Source organism: Gopherus flavomarginatus, chromosome 3 (assembly GCF_025201925.1).
Source record: "Gopherus flavomarginatus isolate rGopFla2 chromosome 3, rGopFla2.mat.asm, whole genome shotgun sequence".
Lineage (NCBI taxonomy): Eukaryota > Metazoa > Chordata > Testudines > Testudinidae > Gopherus > Gopherus flavomarginatus.
The window spans coordinates 251,860,805-251,881,373 of record NC_066619.1 but is presented as its reverse complement, the minus strand read 5'-3'; the positions used below and the strand labels follow the sequence as shown (position 1 = coordinate 251,881,373).

General features: G+C 39.3%; 1 protein-coding gene across 6 annotated transcripts in view; it reads right to left on the bottom strand.

Annotated features, from left to right (window-relative positions):
- The window catches only part of ADGRA3 (adhesion G protein-coupled receptor A3), a 115,045-nt gene that overhangs the window by 20,245 nt on the left and 74,231 nt on the right, over positions 1-20,569 (bottom strand). For 4 of the 6 annotated variants that reach the window (XM_050947371.1, XM_050947372.1, XM_050947375.1 and 1 more), the window contains 6 exons: positions 19,946-20,147; positions 14,605-14,754; positions 11,423-11,584; positions 10,936-11,139; positions 7,645-7,858; positions 7,211-7,419 (listed from right to left, as the gene is read on the bottom strand). In XM_050947371.1, the coding sequence (XP_050803328.1) occupies positions 7,211-7,419; positions 7,645-7,858; positions 10,936-11,139; positions 11,423-11,584; positions 14,605-14,754; positions 19,946-20,147 (1,141 nt within the window). The remainder of the gene's footprint in view (positions 1-7,210; positions 7,420-7,644; positions 7,859-10,935; positions 11,140-11,422; positions 11,585-14,604; positions 14,755-19,945; positions 20,148-20,569) is intronic. The other 2 variants (XM_050947373.1, XM_050947374.1) reach the window with 2 other exon arrangements.

Here is a 20,569-nt window from a genome sequence, read left to right as displayed (position 1 = left end):
AAGTATTTGCTCTGAAACTGCAAACCATTAGTCAGGAGAGAAGCACTACCAAATATGAAATACTAGTTTGCCACAGGAGGTGTTATCTCTTGCCCTGCAAAGGAAGGCTCACAGAGAGAGAAACCATTGTCAAATATCAGAGAACAAAAGACAGACTTTGTTGAGTGCTTCCCGCCACACCCATAAAGAGATGTGCATATGTACTCATCCCATCAGCTTGAATTCTGGGGGAAGGGAATAAAAATCCCTGACAAGAAAAAAACTGTATCTTTATGCTGTTTGGACTCAGAAGGGCAAGGATTACTAAGCATAAGCAAAAGATACCCAGTGTTTGGCCTGGGTTAGCCCCGAAGGACATATACAGCTTGCTTATTATAGAAGTTTCTATTACCTTTTGAAACTTAAGACTGTAACTCATTTGTGTGTGTATGTTTATCTGATATAAACTTGTAAATAACTCATTTCTTTTTCATAGTTAAGAAATCTTTAGTTAATTAAAGGATTGTCTACAAGTGTTATCTTTGGTGTAAAATCTACAGTGCAATTTACCTGGGGTACTGGTGCTACAGGATCGCAATCTGGTGCTGATGGAGCCCTAGACTTGTGGTATTCTTATCATGCCTTGAGACTTAGAACATACTAAGTTCTCTTAGGCTGAGCCTATAGACTTGATCAGTTTAGGTAGGTCTGAATCTGATTTCTTCAATGTGGATCTGGAGGAAGATGTAGCCTCATGCTTATGAGAATGCTCCATGCTCCCTTACAAGGCCCCACTGAGGGATCTAGGGGGGCAGACTCCCTTGCTCCGGAGATGGATCTTGTGGGGGTATGGAACAGAGACTAACTCATTCACTCTAAAATACAAACAATCAGACAAAAACCTTAAAACTTGAACTATAAAAATTATTTACATATATCTAAATATATTCACAGATAAAGGAGAAAGCTGAAGATTCAGACACTGGAGGTTCCGACCCAGGCCATGCGGCGGTGAGAAGCAACTGGAGAGGTGGTCTGTATGCCCCATCCTTTATCTCCTCAGTCAGAGACACAAAGTGAGCAAGGTCACATGTGTGAACCAATGAACATTGCTTTCAGAATTCTCTGGCTCCAAGCACATGGAATGCACTTGTACCCACAGGGTATATACACAGGGACCAGCACTTGAAAAAGAAAAGTGAAATCTAAGGAGGAAACCTCAGTTGGCTCAGATACATGACATTGATGTAAACAGTTTTGTTTTAAATAGTAAAACTGATACTAAAACATTTAACCAGCTTTGTTGATTTCACTGCCTTGAGTTCTTCAATTGGGGTTTATAACTAAACACACAGCTACCTCAGATTCCTGTTTTGTGATTTACAAGGATTGGCTTTTGTTCTATTAATCTGATGATCTGACTCATTGATTCAATCCATTATCACTGTTAACTCATTGACCTGATTTTAACAGGATAATTATATTATTTAACAGTTTAGTGGCATTAGTACCTTTGTTTTAGCAACATGCTTTCTTGAATTTATCTTTATTAACTGTAATACATTTATAAAATGGATACTGGATCACATTTTTTCAAGTAACCTGGGACATAACCATTAGGAATGTCTGGTGGGTATCAGCTGATCTGCCTAGGAACCTAATCCAGCCCCTCTAAGTGGACCCTCTGGTTCATGCAGTATGCAACCTTAATTTGGTCCTTCTGTGCATATGTACTATGACAGTCTTTCCAACTATTCAACAGAAAGTTTGTGGCAGAGCCATGAATAGGATTCGACTCTCCTGGGATTGAATCCAACACCCTATTCACAGGAGATATTCTCTCCCCTCTTGTAATCCTCTGCCTCTTTTGCTGTCCATCCTGTCCAATAATTGAGGCAGGGATCCTATAGTATAAATAGGTTATGATCATGTAATTAAAGGACTATCATACCGCATACACGCACGGGGCATAATTAAGGTTGTATGAGCAATATTAATTCTGGTATTTTCTAATTCTGAATTGCTTGAATTTGCAACCAAAACATTATTTTAATACAGCATTACATATAAAATACTTCAATAAAAAAAATAGTCTCATTCCATCTGATGGAATTTTTACTACTTGGAACAACTCAAGCTAATATTTCTGAAGAAAATAATCTGACCCAAATGGGAGGTAAAAATCTGGCAAGCAATAACACTAAGAGCCTTGCCCGAAAAAAATCAGACAGGAATTTACAGTGCAATAAGGCATCAAAAAAACAAAACACACCCAAGAGCCCCAGCAATTTAGCCTCCGGAATGAACACATAATGAGACAGTGACATGTTAGGGGAACTCAAAGGAGGAGAATAACATTTATTAGAGGCAGCAAGAACTGTCTTCTGAGGAAATATTCTAAGTATGCATATTGCAACAGGATACAAGCTTGATCCAAATCCCACAGAAGTCAATGTAAAGATTCTCATTGACGTCAATGAGGTCTGGATCAGACTTCAAGAAAGAATCTTTGCTGGAATTCCATAGCATCTCAGGATCTGCCAGATGGCTTCTCTGGGGCCACTATAAAATGCTTTTGTAAAATCAAGGACGTTAAAAACCATCTTCTGCTGGTATTTAAAACCTTTTTCTATAAGTCTTCTCAAGGTGTAAATCTGGTCTCAACACTACCTACAACAAAATCAAAATCTAGTTTATTATTCCCGGAGTACTTAATTAACAGCTATTTTCATCCTACTCAAAATAATAATGCAAAACACTTTCCAGGTACAAACAGATCCAGTTAATACAAATTAGCTGGTCATTCTTTTCAGGGATTTCTACAGATGACGCCTTCTCCAGTCTTTAGGGCAGCTCTCTTTTTCCCCAAACATTCTGTACAACCTGCACATAATAATTCACTATCACTGCCTTTCCAGCTTTTAATATTTCAGCATCTATCTTATCATAACCTGGTGTCTTACCCCTTAACACTCTTCAGTTACTTCCTTGAACGCAATTACTTCTACTGATATAGGTAAGTCTGCTATTTCTTCAGATCCCTCAGCGTGTTAAAGATTACCAGGCTGTACTCAACCAGCTACAATGTTCCATCCAATGGGCTTTCTGTCCTTCCTCTGTGGTTAAAATTGTACCATCTTGAGCCTTCACAATGCCACAACAGTTTAAGAGTTGTGATGACAGTTGTCTGGAGAATAGAAAAAGCTTTTAAGAATCTCTTCTCTTGTATGGTTCCTTGGCTTCTATTACTTCGCTTTCCATCTATTCTCTCACCTCTTCTGGCTGATTTTTAAGCTTACCTTTGTCCGCATACTCTTGTTGCAGAATAGCTCTTTTGCTGCTGTCTCATTCTTCCTGAATTCTCTTAATTCTTTCCTCTCTTCAACAAGCCTCTGTGTATTTGGTTGGAGCCATTCTTTTCTCAGATCTTCTTACCTCTACTGTGATCCTGGTAGCATTCACAAATTACTTATTTGAAAAACTGTCACTGTTCTTCTATGACCATCCATATCTTTAGCTATTCAGATTTATTGCTAAGCAGCAGCAGCTTAAAATGTGTCTTCACTTCTGGATCCACTAACTTTCTAGTATCATACATGTCCTCTACCTCACATGGTGTTACCTGCTTTAGTTTTGATTGTTCCAATAACAAGAACTCAGCACTCGTATATACCCTGGCAGCCAACACTGATCTCCAGAGCATACTGATGGCAATATGAACAAGCTGTTTCTGGGTGAAGCCATAACTTGATCTCCATGTCAGTTTGTAGCTTTCCTCACATGGAAACAGTATATCCTCAGAACAAAGACTGTTTAGGCTGCAGAGCTGGAGAAAATATTCTCCATTGTCAATCTGCCCTGGGATGTCACGTCTGTCCATAATGTGCTCATATCCAATATTATTGCCACCAACCTGTGCATTTAGCTCTCCCATGAGGTTAACAATGTCATAAGTATTGATCTCGCCAAGGATGCTCTGCAAACTTACATAGAAATAGCCTGATCTGTTCATCGGTATAATTTGTTGGCGAATAACACAAACTCTGACTTTTTGCATGGTTCATCACAAAGCCTGCAGTCAACATTCCAGAGTTACAGGTTCCCATTCTTCAGTGCTTTAACCGCTTCCTTGATTTGTAATAAGACTGTGCCTTCCTGGTGTGTCATCTTCTCTTCCAGATTATAAAACCATTGTCTCTTCCTATGATAATTTGCCTCATCTAGACCATCTCATCTCACTCAGTCCAAGAATCCTTATGCAAAAGATATACATTTCTGTGATAATCTTGATCAGCCTCCCTGTGCTCCGAAGTATTCTAATATTCCAGAATCCAATTCTTGTCTTAACCTTAGCTGTAAAAATACCTCATTTCAGACGAACTTCATTGCAACTTTGATTCTCAGCATTGGCAGGATTTACTGCTTGGCCAGTACTATCTTGTCTTAAATTCAGCAGATCGTGGTTCTCAGCAGTTTTGTTTCTATTGGCAAATCTGTGACAGACTCTTCTTGCGTCTGGGTGTTTCTGGACATGTACAACTAGAACTAACTAGAGGAAGCTGAAGGGCACTTGTAACCTGCCAATGGTTATGGGCTCCCTTCCACTGCAAGCACTTCATAGCCCACAGAACTCACCAAGCCACATGAAGCTTCCTGTACTATTAGTTCAAATTAATGAATTCACTGAACATTTGTTATACACATTACTTATATAAAAATCATACTTATGCTCCAGCTTATTAAACAGCTAGAATTGGGTATGCACTATGTGTCTCCTCCTTATTAGTGTAGACGTAGAGAAGATGTAGTGTAAAGTTCTGAAATACATATAGAGAGGTAGGCTACAGAAGAAAATCAAGATAATATTTCCCTGTACATCTCTAGCACAGTAGTCTCACCACATCCCATAATCATGCATGTACAAATGCAAAGTATTGGGATTCAGATAACGACACAAATATTACTTGCATGTCTTACAGTCTTCACAACTAGAAAGTACTTAAACAAAAACCATTAATAGAAAAACAAAAGGTAAACTGTCTACAATCTCTAAAGGTTGTAAAATGGAGCAATTGTATCAAAAGGTAAAGCGAGATCAATGCCTGCTTGGGGAAGGTAATTGCTCAAATGATGTGGCAGTTCTGAAAAACTACCATAAATTCTGATGCTTATCTAAATCAAATCTTTTGATATTTGTCCATCAACATTAAAGTCTTCAATAATGGCACTATAATAAACAATTAATTTAAGAGAAGAAAAATCACGCAATCACCCTTTCTATACAGGAAAGTTAGAGCTGTAGGAGAAGTCTCTGAACACGCAAGCTCATTATTGAGAAACACCACTTTCTCCCAGCTCTGTCGTCAAAATACAAAATTACAACAAAGCCCACTTGTAATTTTTCTTCATTAAGTTGTGGTCAGGCACTGAGGCTCAAATCCTTAAGAGTCATTTTCTAGCTTTGTCGCCTTAAACCTTTTCAAAATATTTTTTTTCTGTGGAAACTTAATTCTGTGTATGCACTCATAGCAACAATGTTCTATGTAATCTTTATGTGTGAATACAGAAATCTAATCAGATTAATGGTCTATGCAAACACATAGATTGTGTATCTCCTTAATTTTCTTTCCTCCAGGTGGCAGAATTATATTTAACTTGAAGTAAAATCCCTTCTTGAACAGAAGTTGAACAAGCATAGGTAACATATTTCAGGTTTAAAAAAGTCTATTACATTTTAGAGAATTAAATGTAAAAAGTAAGATAAAAGAATCGAGTATCCAATTCTAGGATTGTACTGATGAAAGTACCTTCAACCATTCAAAAATAGAAACTTTTCATTTAAGCTGTCTCTCATTTAAAAGGCTTCATATACAATGGGCATCACACCAAATCTTACAAAGACCCCCTTTTAAAAAAAACTGCTTTTTGGTATTCTACCATTTAATCTTCTCTTTTATTAAATATATATATTTTAAAATTTAACGGTCTGTTCTGCTAAATAGTAATAAAAAGTCACCACATTCTTCATGCATTACTTATCCCAAATTATTATTTTTCCTTCAAAACATGATTTGGAGAGAATGTTTGATTTATTTTTAAGACCATATGTAGCATTTCAAGTGTAATAAATACTGATAATGATACCTCTATGCAATCTAATTTTGCAAGTGTAACTTCTAAATGTTATTTATTATTAGTATTTCACCCCATTTCCTCTTATACTGATGTTCTCAATTTTGTATCCCAATCTATACTTTCGATTGTTAGAGGTCTGCTCTTATAACTCTGTGGTAGGAACCATCAGAGCAGCACAAGGAAGCAGACAAGTAGAGTCCCTGTTGCTTTACCTGTCAGAAACAAAATGTACTGTTCCACCTTGGGTCATATCTTGGGAGATATAGATTTAGGAAGAATAGCAACTGTTTGCTAAGTTAGGGAGAAGGGGTCTTCTGGGAACAAGCAGTCACAAAAAGATAACCTACTACGAGGAAGGCACTTCCCTCAATTCACTATTTCATTCCTGCCACTGTATTTCAGAATTGGTGTAATCATTTTACTGAGCTCAATACATAGGAGACATTCAAATCAAAATATTTGTAGGAATGTCTTTAACAAATACTGTACTTTGACTTGTGTAGTAACTAAACAACAATCTTTTTTCTTATATTCATATATTCACCCACTTTTCCAGGAAGTATGATCATGAATACCAGATGAATAGGCATTTTACACCAATCTTCATTCAGTGGCTCTAAACCAGGGTGTAGAAACTGACAAAAACCTCATATCCATGGACACTAAAACTAACCTGACAAGTTCTATTGTTGCCTAGAAGTTATTTCCTATTATTTTCTCTCCTGCCTACTATTCTTCATTTGAGGCTGTCATTGTTAGACCTAGAATCTAAAGTTCACAAAAGCATACTGGCAATTATTAGTTCATTAGAATAGATTTATATATCATAGTACCATTCTGAAAGGTTTCATAAGGAAAACCTATTGTGTCTTTAAAATATTCTGCAGTAAAATTTAGTGTTGCCAGTCTACCATTTTCAGCCAGACCTTATGCCAACATCTAAACCAATACAAACAACATGTGAAAACTGTTCTGAAGTTCTTCTGTGTGAGAATACCCCCACTCCCACGGTATTTTATTATACTAAAAGCAAAACATTTAATTCTCTATTTTTCCTGAACATTTTTTAATTTCTGATTAAATTAAAATACCATACCATCAAGACTGCATAGTTACTGAGGGAGTAGCACTGAATGGTCGTAATGTTTTCATCTGAAGAGATAATGTGACATCCATCAGACTTCCATCCTCCCTGTCCATTGAGCAAATCAAAGTCCCATTGTGCCGCAACAGCATCTGCTCCATGAGCAATACGTCGCAGTGTCACATTAATAGCGATGTGGTGACTGGCAAGGTTTAAACCATCTGTTTGGGGAAAAAAATTATGGAAATGATTTTATATAAAAATGTTTAAAAATGTAATTTTCAACACATACTGTAAATATTAATGCTGGACAATATCTGATTCTTAGAAGTGCACTAATTGAAACAACATTAGCACACCTCTTGAATATAGTGTCAAGGATCAGGCTTCTAACGCTTTGGTATTTTTCTAAGGTCATACAAATGTAATAATAATCAAAAACAAACCTATCTTGGTGAGAATAACTGGTGTTACTACGGTACGTCGTTTCCCATCATCTGCAAGATTTGTTGAATTTCCTGTTGCTGGGAAAAGTTTTCCATTGCGAAATGCAATAAGTTGAAGCTTATAGATGGACTCATTTGCTGGTCTAATTTCTCTTTTCTGCTTTTGTGTAAAAAGGGAGGGTGGCAGTTGAATAGAAGCTTCTATAATAGTGTTCTATAAACAAACAGATTTTAAGAAGTATTAATCTCTGAACAAAAAGGGGATTTTTTAGTCTTATTTAGCAGCTCCTCCAATTCATCACTGTTGGGTTTCCTTCCGCGCAACAGTGTCTGAAGGAAACAGAGCTCAGGACTGTAATTATTTTTTTGGACAGAAGTGCTTCAAATAATCCACCAAAACATGCTTTAACTAAAAACCTTAAACACAACTTTAATATGGAATTATTTGTTAATCATTGCCAGAAGCTGGGAATGAGTGACAGGGAATGGATCACTTGAGGATTACCTGTTTTGTTCATTCCCTCTGGGGCACCTGGCATTGGCCACTGTTGGAAGACAGGATATTGGGCTAGACGGACCTTTGGTCTGACTCAGTATAGCCGTTCTTATGTTCTTAAGATGGCAGGAGATTTTGTACATAGTTTCCTTTCTGGTAGCCAGTAAAGCTCAAATTGCTAATAACAAGTTCCTACAGTTATAGGTGCTGACTTCCTCTCTACATGGGGGGTGGGGTAGGGCTCCTTTACCCCCTCCCCCTCCAACCCAGGCCCCGCTCCCACTCCACCCCTTCCCCCAAACCCCTGCCCCTTCCCTATCCAGTTCCACTGCCTCCTAGCGCCTCCTACAAAGCTGAAACTCAGCTGGTGGGAGGCGTTGGGAGAGAGGGGGAGGAATTGATCAGCGGGGCCACTGGCGGGAGAGGCACTGAGGGGAGGGGTGGGGAGCTTGGCTGCTGTTGGGTGCTAAGCACCCACTAATTTTTTTCTTTGGGTGCTTCAGGGCTATGCCAGCCAGCGCCTCTGCCAAAGGTTTTGGGAGATCTCTTGGGAGCTAGACATAAAAGGCAAGGCCAAATGCAAGACATGCACACAGGCAAATGTAAAGGTAAATGCTGTAATTGTTTCATTTGGAGTGATATTATCAGTGCTTGAATTACAGGAGGGACTTATGGGGGCTGGGCCCCCTTACTACTTTTAGGAGCTACACCATTTCTGACTTATTCAAAAGGCACTAGGGTACATGTTTGGTCCCCTTACTTCTTCCCTGCATGGCCAGCAGCAGGGCCAGGAGCTTCAGAGAGAGCAGCAACACCATGTGCCAAAAACCTATGGTGAGGTGGCACAGAGACGGAAGGGTCTGCAAGTGAGTAGGAATATGCTGGACTGATCAGCAGCCCTGGCACCACCACTGCAGGGGCTACGGGTCCCCTGATGAGAGCAAGCAGGTCCCACTGAGTAAGCTTGGCACTTTACTGGTGGATACTAGGCTCCAATGCCCGCTCTGGAGAAGCCCCTTCAGACCATCAGCAAGAGAGAAGTACTGGTCAGTGCCCAGGCCAGCTGCTCAGCACAGATTGGTTCATGCCTGCCACGTATGATCCTGACCACTCTGCTTCCAGAGATGCGTGGTGCAGGGAGGAGGACTGGGGGAACCTACAAGATGGGAATGAGGACAGCGAACAGAACAGTCACCGTAGGAGGACCTGGGGGATGAGGGGAGCAAAAATTCAACCTTTTCTCTTCCAGGAGATGTGCACTGGGAGAGGGCTCTGCGGGGTGAGGGAGAGTCAGAGTGGATGCAGGGCAAGATGGTGGGCAAGTATAGGGCTACGGGAGGCAGGATGGTGTCAGGCGCAGCCGGAGGCAGGACTAGAGCAGGGAAGATGGGATAGTTTGTTGAGTGTAGAAGACTGGGGAGAGGCAGGGGCAAAAGGCACACCGGTGTAAGTGGTAGTGGGGGTTGAAGAAGTGCTGTGATAGGTACAACAGGGGGAGCCTGAGAGGGGGAAGAGGCAGGAGCAGATGATGGTGGCACAACAGGCAAGGGAAATCGGGGAGTTTGGGGCAGGGCAGGAGGGGTAGGTGGGAAGAGTTAGCGGCAGGGGCAGAAGGCAAGATTTAACTGGTAAGGGAGGAGGAGGCAGTTGAGGTAGAGAAAGAAGCAGGACAGAAGTGGTGGTGGGAGGCTAGAGCAGAGGGGAGAAGACTCAGCTTGGCAGAGCAAAGAATAGCAGCACAAGAGCCAGCCAGAGGATACTCTGGCACCTTGTTCCATGTTCCCTGAAGGACTGCTTGTAGGGGCCCTCCCACTTTCCCCCCTCCCCCCCCCCATAATTCAAGCACGGGCCTTATCTACAATTTTGTACACAAGTTATTGGTACAGTACGTATCTGCAGTGAAGGTCCAAAATATTAAGCAGTAATGGCAAATTGATAAGTTACACTGGCATTTAATCACAAATGGATTTTCCATGGAGTCAGAGTTAAGTACTTTCCCCTATATACAGACAAATGAATCTGTCAGAGTTGTTTTCTAGTTTGTACTCCTTCACAATGTCAGTATTTATCTAGATATGTATATGTCCTCAATCACCATATGAGACACACTTGTTTAGACCGTGTGTCAAAGTAAAAAATTTGAGTTAAGTCAATGCATCTTAAAAGGTAACTTGTTTTAACTTGAAAGTTAAGTGTAACACGCAGATAGCATATCAAAATAAATGTACTGAACATTAAAGAGAGGTCAGGAGGTAATTCAGTTTCTATGCTGCTGAAATCCTGTATGTGTCCAATGCCTTGTCTACACTACAGTTCTGTCGGCAAAAGAGACACGAGGTATTACAAACTCTTCCCAAAGCACCCTGCATCCAGTTGCACACTGGGATAGCTACCAACAATGCACTGCTCTCTATGTTGATAGAAGAGCTTCCAGTGTAGAAGCACTCTGCCGACACAAAGAACATAGTGTGGACATGCAACAGAGGCATAACTTTTATCGACAGAACTCTGTAGTGTAGATATAGCCTGAGAGTATGGTGGTGGTGGTACGTTTTTTTTTAAAAATGTAGACACTGGTCTGTTAAGAATGGTTTTAAGTAATTAAGCCAAAAGCAACACAAAACCAATCTCCTTATTCCTCTCATAACTTCTCTGCCCTTGTTCTTAAATAATTGTTCTGTATTACAATGCAGTAGGAATATTTTAACATTGGAAACTTAATTTAAGCCTGCTTTCCAACCAATAAATCTCTAATTAAGTCTTATAAGTCACTATAGAAACAATGAGTGTCAGACCTTTAGTGCCAAACTTGACAGTGTATTTGAAACATTGCACTTAAAGCTTAATTGCTTATCTAGGTTTCCATCTGGATCTCTTCTCCCATAGTCAGAAAGTCCTGTACGGTCTGTTGCAGCCACTTTCTGAAATACAGTGCATGTCATTCCAGTGAAGCCAGTTGCCTTTATTACATAAGCCTCCAGAGCAATATTTGGAGAGTACTGTGACAAGAAAAATCATATAAACATTAAATAACTTTATACCACATAAAAACAATCTTCATAGGATTCTGCATATTAATTTTATACAAAGACCAGAAAAGCATTCTGTATAACTATCAGGTTAATTTGGTCGCAATAATTTTTTTTTCCTTTTAGGAATCCCAAATATTCTAGACCTCAAAGCATAAATCAGACAATGTCAAAATCTATTAAGTATGAAAAAAATTCACATTTCAAAATAAACAAGAAATGTTTACTTAAATTAAAGGAACTTTATGCTTACTGTTGAGTAAACCTGAGCCCCATTTGCCAGTCGATACATAGCAATTCTCTGTAAACACTGTACAATTCTAGTGCAAGCTTTGGCTTCTCTCTGTGACATCCATAAAACACGTTCATCAGCTAGCATGATGTTACTTGCAATGTCCACCATCACATCACCAAGCTAGTATGGGACATAAATAAGAAAACACCAAGCAAAAAATCTGTCAGCTTTGGTAATTCATCTTTTGGGACATCAAAAGCAGCATAACATCCTTTTCAAGACAGAATTATTGGAAACCCAATACTACTGTCAGCATCTTTAAAAAAAACAAAACCAAACCAAAAACAAAACAAAACCAAAAAAACCCACAGTTGTTACCACATCAACCATTATTTGTCAGGTATGAGTTACTGGAGAGGCTTTTAAGAGTCAGATATTTACCTTGCTGTAGCATTATTTTTAAAGACAATATATTTTGTTTTCCCCTTCTGTTAGATAAATGCAATACTATACTCCAATAGCAAAACAGCATGAGACATTTAAGAGGGCCACCATCAACTTCAACTTTAATATATTCAATAATTAAAAGTAGTTTTCGATGGTACTCCTAATACCCAGATACTGTCAATTTTGGTAGTTTAAGCTTTTCTTTCTTCTCCTCTTTTGCCACAACCTCTCTCCCTCCTCTTCCCCCAGCCCTGGAAATTTACTAATTTAGACCCCAAACCTGCAAACATATATGAACATTCTTAACTTTGAGCACTGCCAACAGCTCTGTGAAGTAAAGGACACTAAGATTTTACAGGATCAGTGGCTCATACAGAGGAAACAGCGGCAGAGACTATACACGAATGCTGTCAGATGAACAAAAACAAAACAAAAAACTGACCTCTTTCAGTTACTGTAATCTGGGGTGTTACTTTTTTAACAATAGCAGGTAAGAAGACAGCAGTGAGATTTCTAAGGTTTTCAAACAAGAAAGTCCATACCTGGAAGTGAAGATTTGCCACATCTTTTCCACTGCTCTACTAGGGACTGATGCTGCAAGGTGCTGAGCACCCTCAACTGCCAGTGAAGTCAATGGAGAGAGGGCGGTACTCAATACTTTGCAGGATCAGGCCCTTATTTAATAAATATTTCTGAAATCAATCAAAACTAAGCCAAATGGATAAAATACTTATTAATTTCATTATAAAACATAACGCTTCTTTAAGTCTGTTGGATAAACTGAAAATTTATTGTAAAAGTCAACCAGAAATTCCTAAAATTATAGGAATCAAACTTCATTGATTCTCTCTGCATAATCTCATACTTTTGTACTGGTGACCCCTTTCACACAACAAGCCTCTCAGTGTGACCCCCCCCATAGATTAAAAACACTTTTTAATATATTTAACACCATTATAAATGCTGGAGGTAAAGCGGGGTTTGGGGTGGAGGCTGTCAGCTTGCAACTCCCCCATGTAATAACCTCATGACCTCCTGAGGGGTCCCGACCTCCAGTTTGAAAACCGCTGGCATAAATCATGAACTTATTATAAAGTCACACTTGCATACTCTTTCATCAATATCATCAAGAATTTTCTTAAAATGTTCCTAAGCCTTGATTTTTCCCCCCCCATTTTCTAATGTGGAATAGTCAAACACAGACTCCCTCCCTTCCCACCCCCGAATGTTTGTTTTTAATAGTGGACACATGACACTGAGGAGGCTATTAAGGTTAGAATTCATGTATTCTACATCTTTCAGACTATTCAAACTGCACAATGAAGAGCCATTTGAAAACGTATTTCATATATTTTCAGCTCTACATTTTAATTAATTCCAGGTAAGCAATGTGAAGTAATTAATTTAAAACTTTGTATTTAGACTAAAGGAAGATTACTAAAGCCAATTATGTATTGGCTATTCATGCTAGAGAATGGGCTAACACTTGCAACTTTCCAACAGATCAACAAATCAAACAGGTTTCACTAAATATGGTTTAAAAAAAACCAAAAAGAACAATACATCATCTAACAGAGGAACTGAGAAACTTCAGCTACTATTAAAAACACTACCTATGAATTTAACGTTGACGGTTTTATCGCTTTTATTGCCTTCAAGTAGTGGCAGAGTGACTCAGATTGACAAATCATTGCTGAGAAAACAATATCCTTATAATGTAATAAATAATGCAGCAAACCATATTTTAGGTGAGGTACTAAAAACAGTCATTTAATAAATTACTTTAATTATTTCACAAACATATAGAAAAATTAAATTTAGGACAAATTAACTGAGCTATGTATTTAAAAGGGAACTGCAATGTGAAAATCCTCCAAAAAGAGTTTTACTGTGAATTTTTAGACTACATTATTTGTTCGGTATGTGCATGGATTGGGGGTGTTTTTTGGCCAAGTTCCAAATTATTGCACTGTGATCTCCAACTTTCCAAAATGCACTGATTAGTGACATCAAGATCATTGTTCAGCAGTGAAACAGTGTTTCTACCCACTCCCTTTCAACAATAAGCACTCTAAGATATTACACCTCTACCTCGATATAACACTGTCCCTGGGAGCCAAAAAAAAATCTTACCGTGTTATAGGTGAAAATGTGTTATATTGAACTTGCTTTGATCCACCGGAGTGCACAGCCTCACCCCCCTGAACCACTGCTTTACCGCGTTATAGCCAAATTCATGTTATATTGGGTGACGTTATATCAAGGTAGCGGTGTATTTTGATGTCTTATATCCCATAAGATATAAGATGACTGAAAAACCTTAGAGATACAGCTCAATATTGAATAAAGCCAGGCTATCATGGGGGGAAAAGATAAGTCTTGTTTTATTCATTACTGAGAGGATCTCGGAGGTTTTCATTATCCATCTTTTTATATAAAATCATTCTAATGAAAACCTGGGTGACCCACTCTATACTAAATAAAACCAGACTTATTGTACCTATCTCCCTGCTCCAGTGCTGACTAGAGACATTACAAGTTCAGAGAATGCTGGAGGATCTCAGCATGAGTACAAAGTCTTTGACCATGGGTCAGCAACTTCAGGAACCTACTAAAGAAAAAATGGAATAGAACCTGAAATTTGAGCTCCTCAACCTAAGGTTTAGAAAGTTTTATTATTTAAAACAGGTATTTTTAATAAGGCAAATATTTCATCCGCTTATCTTGAAAATGGTATCAAACGTTAAAGGTACCTCTTTGTACTTTTCAGCAAATCTTCCAAATTTTTCTATCATTTCAGCCACAAAAATAACATCCATCTTATCAGAAAAATTTGCTGCTTCAACAGTGTAAGCCAAAAGCTGTCTTGCTGTTGCAACTGCATTAGTAAGGTTGAGTGGCATCTATATAAAGAACAAATATGAGCACTGAAAAAGGAAAATTTAAATCTAAATACAATTTAGGAGAATGCCTGTTTCAAATCTGAGACTATTGTAAAGCAAAAACAAAACCTTAATTTTTTAAATAAAGTACAATTAATACATTTTTCCTCCTTTGCACATTTATTTCCTGTATATATAGACAAAATTGTTTTCCAAAATTCCTAGAGCATGAAAAATATGTTTCATAGCTAGGTAAGTTAAGAGAAAGCTACATAAACCACAGCCACAATATCTATTGACATATTTAAAATAATAGAAAATGTACTTGAAATTAATGAGGCTCTCCCTAAAATATAAGAAAAGTTCAAGGTCAGACTCCAGCAACAAGAAATAGGCAGGCAGACTCCTGCATCCTCCCAGGAGTCCTATTGACTTCCTGTGGCACTGCACAGGGTCTCACCTGCATGGTTCTCTTTGCAGCATCAGTGCCTGCACCAGCAGATTTGGAAGCATGGTTTTAGAAAACGATGATAGATATCCCTAGTGTACATTAGTTCAGCAGCCATAATGCATCATTAAGAAAAAAAAAAAAGTCAAGTTCCAGACTTCAAATACTGCATATAATCTCTGTGGGCTTTTCTTTTTTTAAAACTTAATGAAAAATGAATTCATTAAAAGATCACATTCCATATCCATCTGCCTGGATTATGCAATATTTCCATATTTTTTTCTTAAGGTAATGGAGAATTCCCTTTAACACAAAATTAATTGTAGCATTTTATTTAGTAAGGGTTTCCTTCCATTTTGGAGCCAGATCAATATTTGATTTAAACTACCAGGCGTTAAAAAGATAATAATATATCTAGTCTTTAAATAAAGACAAAAACAGTCCAGCAAAAGAAATCTTTGGGCCTGGATTTACCATGTCAGAGGGCCTCCCAACCAACAGATTTCTGTCGGTGGCATTGGGAAGGGCCAAACCTGAGTCCCTGCAATGCCACTCAGGTTTGGTTTGCCTGTCCCTCTGTCATGATGCCAGGGGGTAAGGGAGGAATGATGATGGGGCCAAAGTTGAGTGGTTTTGCAACTTGGCATTTTGGGTGGCCAAAATCAGGAGGAGCTGCCCTACCACAGGAGTCGGAGTGGAGTGAAGATGCTGGTGAGTGGCCAGGATGTTGGGAGGCACTCAAGGCTGTGGTGAGTGGGATGTATGTCAGAGCTCCTGGAATGTGTATGGGGACTCTCAGTGTAAGTGGGAGCTGGTGGAGGACTGCTGGAATATATGTGGGGTGAGAGGCATTTGTTTCTGTGTCCAGTGAACATCTGCAGAGAGATGCTAAATGGCCCCTGTTCACGCTGTGCAGGGCGGGCAGCAGCTGTAGAAGAATTAGACTAGGGTCACAGTGACGCTCAGGTGTGTCCCCTTCTCCCCTCTGTCATGGTGGGGGCAGCTGGGCCAAATCTGAGTGAAGGTGTGGGGGAGGCCCAATTTCCATAGTGCACAGGACCCAAAAACTATTTAATCTAGCACTGAAAATCTTCTCCAGATTTCACTTGGGTTTTAATTATTCAACTTAACCATCTTGGGAGATCGAAATGTTTTCTGCACAAAAAAATGACTAACAAGTTTTCCTGACCTACCTAAAATTATGTTGCACAGGAAAAGATGGTAACATTTAGATTACTTCTTCTAAAGGAATAATTAAATCACAGAGCTCAATATTAAGATAACATTTTTGAACATTCTTTACAATTTTAATAGAGCAGAGAAATAATTATACATTTAAACATGGAAAAATCAGACCAGTTATCCTGCTTCTCTTAAGATATCCTTGACAGGATTTTCACTCTGGGATTCAGTTTCCTAATGTGAGACTTGCAGAACTCTCCCTAACCATGAAAAAAATATTGCCCACCAAAGAGCAGTAGTAGTAGTAGGGTAGAATATAAGCCAGGCTCCCTAATCACAGATAACACAAACAGTAAAAGAAAGGAATATTATCACCCCCAGATGAGGAATGAAGGCACACAGCTATTAAGTGATTTTTCCCCAAAGTTACATACAAAAAGTCTGAGGCAGAGCAAGGACTTGAACCCAGATACCCTGAACTCCAGACGGCGTTTTGGTGCTAGTTTTCTAATATCTTGTCATATTGGCAACACCATTGAACCATAGTTACTGATTCTGCATGTGTATCACATACTAATATCTGTAGCAGATTATAGTTAAGGCTCTCTCTCCTTGCTGTTTGCTTTTAATGGTTAATGGAAATTTATTCAGAATTTTAAGGAAAGTGTTTCATTTATAAATGTCCACATAAAAGACCATGCTGACTACAACTCCCAGGTAAATTAAATAATGTATTTGGACGAGGTTTCAATTATGAGTGATTCTGGGTTTGAAAAACATGCAAAGAAATTGCACCAGGAACTGGAACCTTGTAGGTTTATTTACTTGTTAAAAGTAAACGCACGCTTAGACTTGAGAAGATCCAGTGTTGTGTGTGTAATTCTTTTATCCAGCATTAATTTGCAACTTGTTTAAAAATTAAAGTTTCCTTCTATATTTTTAGGACGGCTTTTTCTTCTTTTCTTTTTCACTTTTTGTTCATTTTCTTTAATGGAATATTTTTGGGACAAAGAATAAACAGGATTAAGTGAAAAGTAAGATTTAAGGCTAACCACATCCTGGATCATTTTCATATTACTTAAAATTTAATTTCCAGTGGAAGGACTACAGAAACTTGCAGTCTGTACTTATGTCAGATTTCCAGTTTTTCCATCTGTAAATGTTCATAATTCACAAAAAGGACTATTAATCCATTTCAATTTTCTGTGCAGTGATATTTTGAAATTTTAATATTTCTTTTCAAATATTAGGCATAAGCTCTTACAACATTCTTACAAGACATTGGTGAATGAGTGAGAGTGGGCATAAAGAGAACCATATTAGGCCCTGACTAGAGGCTGCAAATTCCTGATTGCTGCTGCTATTCAGCACTGTTTTTCAAACCCAGAACCCCAGTTTTTGGGTAAATGATTGTCATTTAACTAACATGAGTGACATTTCATGAATGTTTATTGTTAATCATTCAGAGTGCCTACAATTGCATTTACAATGGTGTTAGTTAACTCAAAGTAATTGTCAAATCAACTCAAATACCAAAGAACAAAACACTACAATCTAGACAAGGCCTGAAAGTATCTCAAAACACAGAAAACTTTATAGAGTAAAAAAATGTATGGTATATTTTTGATTATGATTAATATCTCTATTTTTAAAGTGTATCTGCATTTGTAAATAAATATTAATGATTTACAGAATCAGTAAACTGTCTACAGCAAAGTGATGTTCCAAGAGTCTGTGTGATTAAATTGGAGACAAGAGCAGCTCAGAATTCAATAAGTCTAACCCAGCGCCATACTAGATTAGACAGCTAGAGTAACCTTTTACATTTTGGGGAGGGTGTTTGAGGGTGAGATGTTGTGGACTAGGCCCAGATCTCTCAGGTTCCTTCAACACTCCTCCCAGGAAAGGAGCAGTAGAGAGGTCCTCCAAGTGGGTTAGAGTGGCTGCAGGGGAGGTAGCCAATGAGAGAGGCTGCAGCCAATCAGGACTCAGCAGGCCCATGTAAAAGGAACTGCAGGGCCAGAATGACTTCAGTTTGCTGGTAGGGACTCGGGGAGCAAGAGGTGCTCCTTGGCTGGCTGCAGAGGCTGAAAGGAATGGACAGATCAGTTGCTGGCAGGGACTAGGGGAGCCCAAGAATAGCTCTTGGCTGGCTGTTGGAACTAAACAAGTGGTTATCTGCAGGGACCAGGGGAGCAAGGAAGGAGCTTCTGGCTTGCTGCTGGGACTCAACTAAGATGGGCTATGAGCCAGGGAAACATAGAGCAGCAATTAGTAAACGGACACAGAGCAGTGGGTGGGACCAGTTCCCCCCACCACTAGCCACTGAGAGGAAGTAGCTATGCCTTAAGGAAGAGAATTAGAACTGTGGCACTCCAGAGAAGTAGGGAGCTGTGGTCAGCGAACTGCGGGCTCAGCAGGAAAGCCAGGGTCACTGAGGACTCTAGGAGAGGTAATGAGTCCCCAGGAAGATGCTCTAGGGGACCCAAGTCCGACTTGCAACCAAGCCAGACCAAACCAGGATACCATAATAGGCACTGTTGGACTGAGTAAAGACTGAGCCCAGGGAGGGCTGCAGGACACTGGAGACAGTTTGGATTGTGTACCCTGGAAGGAGTTTGTTTAATTTCACATATGGACTGTGCATGACTCAGACAGAGGGAGTGCAGCAGCTGGGCAACTAGTGGAGGAAATTGAGAAAAAACTGCAGCATGCGCACACACTCGATGATCAGGGGGTGCTCACAAGAGGTGAGTGCACTCCATTACGGAGGTTGCCAGAATTCTCTAAATCACTAAAAAAAAAAAACCTGATGGCCTCTAAAGGAAAGCTAAACCAAATTTTTGTGTAATCCCGCAGGTTCCAATGTTAGGCTCTGAGCTGTGAAATGCTAATAAAGAGAAATGATCAGATAACAAATGGTGCATACATTGATCCAGTGAATACTAGATACTTTGTAACTAAGGCTAAGACTTTGTCATATATATTTTTAGTAAAAGTCATGGGGAGGGGGATGGGATAGTTTAGCGGTTTGAGCATTGGCCTGCTAAACCCAGGATTGTGCATTCAATCCTTGAGGGGGCCATTTAGGGAACTGGGGTAAAAATCTGCCTGGGGATTGGTCCTGCTTTGAGCAGAGGGTTGGACTAGATGACCTCCTGAGGTCCCTTCCAACCCTGATAATTCTATGATTCTATGACAAGTCACAGGCAATAAAGAAAAATTCACAGAAGCCCATGACCTATCTGGACTTTTACTAAAAATACGCATGACAAAATGGGGAGCTGCAGGCTTCCCATCTCACCCAGAGGTGGCGGGCTCAGAACTGCAGGTTCTCCCCCATCACCGACAGCTCCAATCTTGGGGCAACCCCGCTGGACATGGCAGCTCTTGCTCCGGGGCACCCCTGCGCTCTGGGGCTGGGAGGTATGCGGCTCAATATATGGATTCTGTGACTTCTGTGATAAAGTTGTAGCCCTGCTGCAGTTGGGAAGCAGATTTCTGTAAATCTTATTTTGGTTGAAGATCTTGACTGAAGTTATTTTAAAACTGTTTCACAAAAGAGAGAGAAGTGCAAATTACCTGATTAAACATATACAGGACTCGAGTAACATCATTTGCATACTGGCACCGAGAATAGTCCTCCTCTGCCCAGAATCCTCCTCTGTCGCATCTGCGCCAAGCTCTTCTCTCATCCTGAGAGTTGCCAGGATATATCCCACTGCCAGCAGAGTAACGAGTACACAGTAGGTATGCAGTAATGCCTGCCAATGTTCTAGGCCACCTACAGAGTTGAAGGCAAAAGATTAAACAAATTTACATGACAAGTGTAAAAAATAGAGTAAATAAAAGAATTAAGCACTATGGCACCAAATAAAAGACACTTCAGAATGAAATATCCGCAAACTATTTAAAAGGCCACATTGGCTAGCCTTCGGTATTTTCAGGCAATTTGTACCTGAATTTATTAACAAAAATGAGTTCTAATGTCAGTATTCTATTGTTTCTATTCTTTCATCAGTCTGCACACTGGAGAGAAAGAAAAGTTATATAAAAATGCATTAGGAAAGATTGCAATTTTGCTCTAAATGGGAATTTACTCAACTTTTGTGGCAAGATTTCCAGATTAAGTGTTCTATAATTGGATGTTACATATACTATGAGATGTTCTGCAGCATTTCTACTTGTCCTGCTCACATGTGTCAG